Genomic DNA, 12,079 nt, shown 5'->3' on the forward strand with positions numbered 1-12,079 from the left:
CACACACACACACACACACGGATGGAGAAGGACAGCGATACAGACACACACACACACAATCTCACCCTCACAAACATTTATGCAAACATGCAATCTATACTCCCTCCACGTTCGTAGTGTGATGCGTTGGTTTGGTTCTGGCCTTTCATAGTGAGAAAGTCTCCACTTCTAATCCTCTCTGACTTCATACAGCCAAAGGTCATCTCACAGCCTACACGTGTGTGTATGTGTGTGTTCATGTGTGTGTGTGTGTCACATTGCTTGGTGTGAATTGAAAGAAACCCATTCACACTAGCTGTATGTCAACAAACCCTGTAGGCCTAAGCATGTTTACTGTGAGCACTCTCACTCTCTCTCTCTCTCTCTCTGCCATCACATATTCTTCATCTTTTCTGTTCCATCTCCTTCCCCCAACACTTTCTTTTCCATTCTCTCTGTCCTCTACTATCTTTCACCTCTTCTCCTTACCCCCTCCTCTCCACCCCAAGCTCCAGAGGCAGGGGCAGACTCTTGGCGAAGTGTGGCCCACCACAGGCCACTGGCTCTGGGTAATTAAAGTGGTTTAGGCCCCCTCACCCACGGTCACAGGCAACTGCAGCTGGGTGATAAAGGCACTGTGCCATAATTACATAGACGGCCATTGTCACCGCCCAGCTACACTAAAACAGTCAGCTAGCCAGCCGCGCAGGGAAGAGGCTTCTGAGAGTGTATCTAACTGTACATTTTGTGTGTGTGTGTGTGTGTGTGTGTGTGTGTGTGTGTGTGTGTGTGTGTGTGTGTGTGTGTGTGTGCACTCACATGGATGGGGGGGTTGGGGCTGGGGTCCACACCCCCTTGTGATCACTCCGCTGTAGTTAAGCCCCTAGTGTTTAAGCCCCACATATGCTTATTGCCCCCCCCCCCACACACACACACACACAAGCAAGCCGTTCCGAACCAATCATTCCCCACCAGTGGTCTGGCTCCTGCTATGAGTGTGTGTGACCATCAGCCATTTAATTACACCCAGCCATGATTTAATTTAAATAAATAAATAAATAAACAAATGACATATGAAAACAGTCCAATAAACAAACACCTATATTCAAATGAGGAGCTGGGGAAGGTTCTTGAACATGCAGAATTGGACAGGGGTTGGGAACCTGGGTAGGTGGAAAAAATGCTAGTGTATGGGCCACTGGATGGGAACATACATATATACACAGGCACACAAACAAACACACAGCCACAGACACACATATGTCTCAAATCAATCATTATTATCACGCTATTAACACAACGACCCATTCCGTATTGAATGTGCCTCAGTGTAAAATAGCTAGGAGAGAAGGCTATGGTGCCACCCTGGACTTCTGTGGTTGGAGTTTGTATTTGGTGTGTACTGTGGTTTCTATGTGAACGGACAATATTATTATACCACTGCTACTTGACACAGAGACATTTCTATACATTAATTGTACTAAGAACACCAAATAACTTAAGTTCTTATCTCTTAGCATGTACTCAAAAAAAGAAAAGAAAAGAAAGAAACGACAACTCAGGAATATATATATAAAAAAAAGATAACAAAATTAACTGCATGTCTTGTTTAGACTTGGTTTATTAACAAGCAAAGAAATTCACAGCCTTGATTCCCTGACTTGGCTGAAACATACTGGTGAATTATGAAAAAGGGTGATTAATGTGTAAAAAAAAAAAACCTATTCTAATTAAGGTCTAACTTGTTGGGGAAAAGAATCTGTTTGAACAATGCCATGATATTTGAGAAATAAACCACCAGGATTGAGTCATATGGATATATGAGAACACACATATATCCAGGATGCATTTCAGAATTTCCACAGCCTACGGGATCTCAGATGAGATTTCAGTTTCTGGCAAGGTTACTGGTTTTATGGATAGGTGACAGTTGATACAGATTATGCACATATTGTATTTTTTTTGTCTTACTGTGCCCCAATGCTTCCCGTAGCAATTACCTCGGGGAAATAAATCACTGAAGTGAAACCCTGCTTACCTTGGGGGAAGATGAGGCCAGCTCTCTACCCATGGCTGCTGCTGCTAGGCTGGGCCCAGCTGGCTGGGCCCTCTCCCGGTCTGGGCAAGAACTGGGCTTCAGGACTGGGGGACTGGGGCCGGGGCCAACACCAGAGCTCGGGGGTAGGGGAGCTCTCCTCTTCTGGCTGCTGCCGACATCCGGGGAGGGGGGTCGTGCTGGGCTGCTGCTTCTTGGCTCGTAGAATGGGTTGGACCTGGGGCGGGATGGAAGGAGAACAGGAGGAAACGAGGAGGGGGGTTAGCAACGATTTAAATAAATTGCATCAATATTTCGCACACTGCAATTTTCACCTTTTTAAATCTAAGTTAAAACCCAAAAAAATGAAGCAATGGATATATAATTAGAAAGGAAAGGGATTTGTTTGAATAGTAAAAACCCATCAGCCTTGTGAGCAGACCACCAAATGAATAAAAGGCCTAGAGCGTGCAAATTGTACTGTGGCAGCAACATCAAGGGTGGTGTTCCTTACTTTGGTTTTAATTTGAGAAGAACATCGACAGCAATGTGGTCCCCAAAGCATATTTAAAAAAAAAGTCCCAATGTCTACCCTGGCTCTTATAAAGCAGCTATTTATACATATGTGCCACATGGGAAACTAAGATCACTAACAAAAAGTTAGCATACCAACCAAAAACTTCCCCACTGCTGCCAGGACTTCAGGAATAGCACGTTTTGTTGCAATACAATGAAGAGCCAAGAAAACACACACACACACACACACACACACACACACACACACACACACACACACACACACACACACACACACATACAAATGCATGTTAAGGGAATAGAAGCCACAGGTGCACAGGTATACAGGTCACTCATTTAGGGACCTCGTATCCTCGCTGACCAGGCTGGACTATTGACAGACAGGAATGAACGAACACACACACACACACACACACACACACACACACACACACACACACACACACACACACACACACAAAAGGACTCACTACCTCTCTTTGACAGACACAGTGGACACAGACAGAAAGACACACATGCACACACACATGCATGCGCACACGCATGCATGCGCACACACACACACGCGCACACACACACGCACACACACACACACACACACACACACACACACACACACACACACACACACACACACACACACACACACACACACACACACACACACACACACCGAGTTGTTATCAATACATAGACATGTTTGTGGAGGTGAAAGCAGGGGCACAGGCCTGACACATTCACTCAACACTGAACAAACTCCTCAATGAACACATCTGGGGAGGGTGGGGGTGAAGAGAGAAAGCGAGGGAGATAGTGAGGGGAAACAATGTGAGAGCGAGAGTGAAAAGGAGACAAACGGAGCAACATCTTAATTGACTAGTTAGCTGGTTGAAAGACAAGGTTAGGGTCATTCAGTGTCTATCTAACCCTGCGTTAGAGATGGGAGACGGAGAGAGAAAAGACAAGGAAAAAAGGGAAAGACGGAGAGAAAGAGAGAAAATTCAGAAGGAGGAGATGAGCGCAGGAAGGCCACTAAAGGGCCTCTGGGATTGGTCTCTACCAGACCAGAGCTGTCTGAAAGATGTGTGAAAAGGCCCGAGTCAAAACATATTCTGCAGAGATGGGCGCGTGATGTTAGAGTCTGGAGTTAAAGACACAACATACCAGTCAATACCCTGTCTGTTACTTCTGACAGTATAGACAAACCATAGTATAACACTGTCCATCATCTCTAAATGACAGCACTGAGAATGTAGTTCAAAACCTAACACTTCGTTTTACTCAACATTTTAAACAGTGACAGACAATATGAAGTTTGTGATGCACTGCATATTGTCCTGAAATTTGTGCTGAGTTTTGAACATAGGTTTTGCTGCCATAAATGTATTGTGAGAAAACTGAAAAGATGTTGACAGACTATATGGTGGCACAGTGGCCCAGTGGTTAGCAATGTTGTCTCACAGCAAGAGGTCCTGGGTTCAAACCCCAGGCTGTCCCAGGTCCTCTCCGTGTGGAGTTTGCATGTTCTCCCCGTGTCTGTGTGGGTTTCCTCCGGGTGCTCCGGTTTCCTCCCACCATTAAAAAGACATACATGTTAGGGTTAATACTCCTGACTGTGCCCCTGAGCAAGGCAATGGAAAGAAGAACCGGAGTTGGTCCCCAGGTGCTGCAGCTGCCCACTGCTCCTATACAATAGGATGGGCTGCATGCAGAGAACACATTCATTGTAAGAAAACAATGTGAAATAAAGTGGCTTTCATAAACTGATGCTGTGGGTTGAATCCCCTGGGGATTTTCATTTCTTCAGCCCATAAATCTCCTTGTTCATCCAAGTATTTCTGAAGTTAAGACACCATGTATACTGAAGGTAAAGAGATCGGTAGCAGAGTGATACTCCTGTTCGAAAGTTATTTGAATAGTCATACTTGGTCGTAAATGTTATGTCATGCTCCCGCATTCAATCAACTCCAAGCCAGTGAAATATTAACAAATATTACACATTCAACTTTGCTGGGATTCAGTTGGAGCCCTCACAAGGACCACTGAGGGTTCCTATTCATCACTTTGGGGGAGCCAAGCAATTGCTGTAGCGAGTAATTTGCTGTGCAACCTCTTAATGTGTTATCTCCTTTGCCTAATTCAGACTTCTGTCAACTGACTCATTAATAAAAGTGTCATGAGGGAGGAGAGCGAGAGAAGGAGAGGAAGGGAGGGAATGAGGGAGAGAAGACAGAAGACAAGGTGAAGGGAGGGTAGGCAGAGAGAGAGAGAGAAGGGGGAGAAGGAGCAGGGAGAAGGGTGACAAGGTAGAAGAATGCAGTAAAACAACAGGCTCCTTGTTTCTGTTGAAAGAGCTGCCTCGTCACTCTGCCTTAACGCGGGCGGGGAACGACAAGCACCCTTCTTTCTACAGGCCCTGCACGGGAATCAGACTATCCAACGCCACAACATAACCACGGACTACTGGACAGCCAGACACATGCTTCATAGTTTTCAGGAAACAATGCAATTGGCCCATTTAATGTGGAAGAACAAAAAAAAAAAAAGTCGGAATTTAAAAAAGGAAATGAATCAACTTGTTGACTCAAAACAAGCAAATGCAGACAGAGATGGAGTATGTTAGTTAAGAAAGTGATTCAGGAGTTAATTGAAAATAAACACTAACAAAAAAATATGCAAGGAGAATTACAGTGTTCCCAACCAATCAAACCACAGTTCGTTCACACATACAAAAGACAAACAGACACCTACTGTCACGCTGTAAGCAATGGTACCCTCTACCTAACTTGCTGTCTCCTCTAACATTAGAACGGAACACCTTAAAGACATCAGGAGAGACTGGTAGTAACACTGCTCACAAAGATCGAGCAGCCTTTACAAATATCCAATGGTTGTCTACATGTCTACAATGCACTCATACAACAAGGCTGCTTCCACATCTTGTGAGCCGAACCCATTTTGTTTTTGTGGAATTTTCCCACTTTTTCTCCCCAACTGTATCCGGCCAATTACCCCACTCTTCCAAGCCGTCCCAGTCACTGCTCCACCCCCTCTGCTGATCCGGGGAGGGCTGCAGACTACCACATGCCTCCCCGATACATGTTGAGTCACCACCCGCTTCTTTTCTCCTGACAGTGAGGAGTTTCACCGGGGGGACTTAGCGCATGGGAGGATCATGCTGTTCCCCCCAGTGCCCCCTCCCCCCTGAACAGGTGCCCTGACCAACCAGAGGAGGCGCTAGTGCAGCGACCAGGACACATACCCATATCTGGCTTCCCACCTGCAGACATGTTTAATTGTGTCTGTAGGGATGCCCGACCAAGCCAGAGGTAACACTGGGATTTGAACTGGTGATCCCTGTGTTGCTATGCTACCCGGATTCCCCTTGAGCCGAACTCATTTCAAGAGTTTATAATATTGATCCTTGTTATCCAAAAAGTGGACGATCCAAACACAGTTTGGAAGACTGATCCAAGGGATTAACAAAATAAAGACATGAAGCTGCAGGAATCGTACACCATAATAGCAGCAGAGACCAATTCATAAAACTCACAACGATGTGTAGTCTCTCTGACAACAGCTAACACACACTTGCACACTGTGCCTGAGTCATGTGATGTTTTTCTATAATGGGGATCCTTGACACTACTTCATACCACTTACCACTGTTGCAAATGCCGTTTACAATTTTCCTACCTTGCATTACGTCAACCCTTCTGATCAACTGTCAAAGCTGTGACTGGAGAGTTCACTTTTGGGATAGCCCCACCTTTCTGAAATCACCCTCAGTGAAAGCGAAGACCATTACCTAACTGAGGAAGAGCAATGTGATCAACGTGTAAGATTGTTCGCAAACTCTCCCACTTCAAGTAATCCTCCTCAACTCACTCATCTAGCTCCTCGTCCTCGTTGCGGGAGGTGTCGGCGTACAGGTACTTGCTCATGTCCACTGGCCGTACTCCTTTCCTCTGCCGGGGCTTGGGAGGCTCGGGGTCAGGCTGGGGGTCCTCATCTTCATCCGGATCTTCAAAGGGGTTCCCTGGTGGTGTTTGAGCTTCAGGTAGGTCAAACTCATTGAATGGGTTGGTGGGGTCATCGTCATAGGTGTCATCCTTGACCAGCTTATGTGGGACAGGCTGAGCAGAGGGGACTGCTGAAAAGTAGAACACGTATTAGAGATAACAACATGGCATTTAAAATAGGCTCTCTGCATTACAATTTGGTCATAGATGCTTTACACTCGGGCATCTTGGTGGCTCAACTAACCAAGTGCATACTCTAGTGGCTAAGGTATGAGAACTATGCCCCTGCGTCCCAATCTGCCCAAGAACCTTTGCTGCAGATGTTCCCTGTCTTTCCTCTCCAGCTCCTCTTTTCTGCCCGATATAAGTTCAAATTTGCTATACATACGTTGACCCCACCCTTGACAGCAAGGTCTAAAAAGGAATTTAAATATATATTTATTTATTTTCATTGGGAATGACGAAGAAGGACGGGATTAGGAATGAGTATATTAGAGGGACAGCTCAGGTTGGACGGTTTGGAGACAAAACAAGAGAGACAAGATTGAGATGGTTTGGACATGTGTGGAGGAGAGACATTGTGTATATTGGGAGAAGGATGCTGAATATGGAGCTGCCAGGGAAGAGGAAAAGAAGAAGACCAAAGAGGAGGTTTATGGATGTGGCGAGGGAGGACATGCAGGTGGCTGGTGTGACAGAGGAAGATGCAGAGGACAGGAAGAGATGGAAACAGATGATCTGTTATGGGGGTCCCTATCGTGAACAGCTGAAAGTAGTAGTAGTAGTAATTCATTTTTGCATTTCCCCCTGTTTTTCTCCCCAGTTGTACCCGGCCAGTTACCCCACTCTCTCAAGCCGTCCCAGTCACTGCTCCACCCCCTCTGCCAATCCGGGGAGGGCTGCAGACTACCACATATCTCCTCCGATACACGTGGAGTCGCCAGCTGCTTCTTTTCACCTGACAGTGAGGAGTTTCATCAGGGAGATGTAACACGTGGGAGGATCATGCTATTCTCCCCAGTTCCCCTTCCCCCCAACAGGTGCCCCGACTGACCAGAGGGGGCACTAGTGCAGCGACCCACATCTGGCTTCCCACCCACAGACACGGCCAATTGTGTCTGTAGAGACACCCGACCAAGCCGGAGGTAACACGTGGACTCGAACCGGAGATCCCCGTGTTGGTAGGCAATGGAATAGACTGCCACGCCACCCGGATGCCCCAAAAACATTGTATTTATAACAACTGCAAAAAAAGCCCATTTTCTGCTCGACAGTCATGGGATTATTTTGGGTATAATTACCACTGGACTTAATTTTAAACATCAGCTTTGGAGTTTGTTCTTGGGCCCCGGAGGGATGAGAACCTTTGCCCTTTGTTAAGTTTTAGTGCAATTCGAAAATTCAATTGAAAAGGAAATCAGAGGTCTGAAGTCAGAGACCTTTCAGAGCTGCATATGAACATACTGGGGGAAAAACAATTATAGGTAACTAAAAAAAAAAGAAGCAAAAAAGGCCGTAAGACGTAAGCTACAAGCATCACTGCTCAACAGTTAAATATTAATCATCTATTCCAACACATCCTAACACACCTGGCCACTCAGGTGGTCAGAGGAGTGGGTAAATATTGGTTCAGCTGTCTGCCTAACAGGGAACGCACTCACAATCTTAAACACACACACACACACACACACACACACACACACACACATACACACACACACATGGAGTACTTGTTTTACTACACATGACTAGATGTGCAGCGATGGCATGCGTGCTGCTCTGGAACACTGAACTTGTTTTAGTTTCCCCTTCACTGACAACCCTCTTAAAAAAAAGAACAACCCCTGATCTTGTCATTGTTCCCACAGGCACACTTTGATATTAGATCAAAGAGTGGAATCTAAAATGACAACCACTGTCAATCAAGTGACTGTCTCTGTCACAAAGAAGTCTGATCAGCTACAACTTCCATCCATGTTTAATCCAAGTGACTCTTTTCTGATGTAGTGTTAACAGTAATTGCTTCAAGATCTATGGCAGTGTTTTCAAACTATGCGTCATAAAGGGCAGTGAGTGCCCTTGCCTTTACTCCAACCAAACACTACACTAGTTGATTATGACCGGGTGGAAGGACTTTAACCCATCCATTCTCTGAACCGCGTATCCTGCTCTCAGGGTCGCGGGGATGCTGGAGCATATTCCAGCAGTCATTGCGCAGCAGGCGGGGAGACACGCTGGACAGGCCGCCAGGCATCACAGGGCGGAGACACCCTAGATTTCACCCGTGAAATCGGGTAAGCAGAGTGTGGTTAAAAAGAAAACCTTTATACTAATGGCAGCTGGTTCTCACTGGCACATCGATGGAGACTACAATTCCCCCCCACCCATTTTCTCCCCAATTGTACCTGGCCAATCACCCCGCTTGTGCCATCTCAATCTCTACTCCACCCCCTCTGCTGATCCGGGGAGGGCTGCAGACTACCACATGTCTCCTCCGATACATGTGGAGTCGCCAGCCGCTTCTTTTCACCTGACAGTGAGGAGTTTCCCCAGGGGGACGTAGCACATGGGAGGATCATGCTATTCCCCCCAGTTCCCTCTCCCCCCGGAACAGGCGCCCTGACTGACCAGAGAAGGCGTTAGTGCACCGACCAGGACACATACCCACAACCGGCTTCCCACCCGCAGACACGGCCAATTGTGTCTGTAGGGATGCCCGATCAAGCCGGAGGTAACACAGGGATTCGAACTGGTGTGCCCCGTGTTGGTAGGCAACGGAATAGACCGCTATGCTACCCGGACGCCCCACGGAGACCACATTTTGTCACAGGCAGTCATTCTCAGCTTCCACTGTTTGACCGTTCTAACTATTTATCCGCGTTTTGGCCATGCTGACAGTGTGCCATTTTCAGGCAGCACCCCATTAAACTGTGATGCAGTTAGAGCCACTGATGCTTAGGATTTGCCAAGTACAACAGGCTTACAGTGCTTAACATGAATAACAACTTACTACAAATGATAAGGACAAATTACCTAAATCACAACGTGTAAAACTTCACCGTGTGGCTAAGAAGTCTGGAAGCAGTTAATAAATTGATGTGGTGCAAGTATCTCCCATACCTTCCTCATCAGGGTCACCAAATGGGTTGAGGTGGTTAGGGTCGTGAGGGTCGTCGTCGGGCTCTTCGAAGGGATTGGTACTCATGGCAGGGGGCGTGTCCGGATCCTCGTCCTCAAGGAAGTTCAGTTTGCTGATCAGCTCTGTTGCCACGATTTCCAAAATAGAGCAACAAAGATAAACATCACCGGAAAAAAAATTAATGCCTTTAAGGATAACTGGCTGAATAACATCGACTGAACACAAAGAGAATTAAACTGAACTGAAATGAATATAAAGACCCACAAAAAAAAATGTAGTAAAACCCGCTCTTTGGAGTGAACCACAGAGATAGACTTCTTTAGTCTCGCATCAGTATTCCTACATCCCAAGACACGCTTTGCTAAAGCTCCATACGCTCCACTGCAAACTCGGCCCGCTTCGGTGCATGTAGGACAGTGGCATTCTGGGAAGATTTATGTGGTAACCACGGGAGACGACAGGGGCAGTATGGAGTTGCTATGGAGAGCCTGGTTTGAGAGTCTGAGACTGCCCAATTCATCTTTATCATCCGCACCGTTGCTGGCCGTTGCCAGGCCTTGTGTTTGTGTGCGAGAGATTTCCAAGAGTTGCAGCTGAGCACCACATCTGAATGGTGTGTATGTATGTGCAAGTGTATTTCTGAGTGTGAGTGCATGACCCTGTACCTACCGTGTATGTCAACTTATTGTGGGTGATGAGAAGTGTGTGTTTATGCGTTAAGAGTGTCTTAAGTGGCTGTAGGTGACATGTGAGTCGCATGTGAATATGTGCATCTACATAAATTGTGTCTATGTTAAGTTGTTGTGGGTTGTAAAGTGTGCATGTGTGCTTGTGTGCGCCTAGGTCTATATATACTGTGTCCATGTGAAGCAGTTGGAGCTGATAAGAGCAATGGCATTTTCCTTGCCTTTTAACTTACAGCATTCATATCCCATATTAGGTCATTACAAGTGCAAGAGGAGTGTGTGCATGTGGTGTGTCTGTGCACACAGGGAGCTGGTTTTTGCTTTTTCCACAATATGAGACGTTTATCCCGGGGAGTTGCCTGGGAGACCTGAATTAGCTCTCTCCTTTCATACTCTCCAGTAACAACTGTCGTTGACTACGTGGCTGCAACATGAAACCTCCTTAGTTCATGTGGGAAAAAAAGAAGTTTCATTTGTGATAGAAGCTAATATCATTCCCTATCCACATGAACAGCTCGGAATGTTGTTGCCAATTTGAAAAGACATTTTACAGCCCAAATCCCAGGTGTATCTGACATGGTGCCTCTCCATGGGACCCCCTCTACTTTGGGGTCCAGCCAAAAGAACTTTTCCTTTTCTGTCAGAATAAGTAAAGCCATCGGCCTGGCCACTGTTTTGAAAAAGGTTTCGTGATCTTATGAACCCAGACTCAAACGAGTTACTCTGAGAACACTGCTGTCAAATTGAAATTGATCAGTCTTTACAGGACTTTTTTCCTTCTTAAGATCAAGGGTTACCACTTGACAGGCGGTTAATATTTACCTTGCTTGGTTCACTACCAATTGCAGAAAATGTAGACATGGACAAAACCAAAGAGAGGAAAATAGGAACCAAAATGGATGAAAACCAACCAATGTGTACAACAACAGCATCACCCTGGACAACACATCACCACGTGGCCAACGATGAACTGTGAGACAACATAACCACAGCACGATCACAACACCAATGTCTCAGTGAGAGAGAGATAGAGAGAGAGAGAGAGAGAGAGAGAGAGAGAGAGAGAGAGAGAGAGAGAGAGAGAGAGAGAGAGAGAGAGAGAGAGAGAGCACAAGAGATGGACAAGAGTCAGAGAAAGTCAAAGTAGGAGACAGAAACCAAGAAAGTGAGAGAGAGAGAGGGATTGAGAGGAAAAATTGACAGTCATACAGTACAAAGTTTATAAACAGGTGGGAAAAAAGGGGAAGAAGGAAACAGACAGACTGAGGTATCAGCAGTGGACGAGTACAGAGAAAATGTGGAAAAGAGAGATGAGAGAAAGGTGAAAATGAGACCTTGAGAGGAAGCGGCAGGCTTAGCGGGCGCTTTGCGTGCTCGCTTATGGACACCGCCACCATCCTCATCATCATCATCCCCATGAAAGCAGCTGAGGGCATTCAACTGGTTTACTATCTCTGTAAACGACAGGGCCACACAGGAGGAAACCAAGGAAGAACAGGAGTCAGCACAGCAAAATAACACACCCAAAAGAGACATGCATGGCTATATACATACACATAATATACATACACATACATATGCATATGCACATGTGCTTTCAGCTGAACACAAGCTAAACACACACACAGAGTTGGCACACATTCATGAGTTTGTGTAAGTACATATAAACGTATGTGAGAGG

At 46.1% G+C, this 12,079-nt stretch overlaps 1 protein-coding gene across 2 annotated transcripts in view; it reads right to left on the minus strand.

The window, feature by feature from the left end:
• The window catches only part of ehbp1 (EH domain binding protein 1), a 256,601-nt gene that overhangs the window by 139,976 nt on the left and 104,546 nt on the right, over positions 1 to 12,079 (minus strand). The window contains exons 8-10 of one of the 2 annotated variants that reach the window (XM_056292313.1): positions 9,694 to 9,834; positions 6,440 to 6,701; positions 2,018 to 2,252 (exon numbers count right to left, since the gene is read on the minus strand). In XM_056292313.1, the coding sequence (XP_056148288.1) occupies positions 2,018 to 2,252; positions 6,440 to 6,701; positions 9,694 to 9,834 (638 nt within the window). Of the gene's footprint in view, positions 1 to 2,017; positions 2,253 to 6,439; positions 6,705 to 9,693; positions 9,835 to 12,079 lie in introns of both variants that reach the window. The other variant, XM_056292312.1, reaches the window with a different exon arrangement.

The sequence above is a fragment of the Lampris incognitus genome, chromosome 13 (assembly GCF_029633865.1).
Source record: "Lampris incognitus isolate fLamInc1 chromosome 13, fLamInc1.hap2, whole genome shotgun sequence".
NCBI lineage: Eukaryota > Metazoa > Chordata > Actinopteri > Lampriformes > Lampridae > Lampris > Lampris incognitus.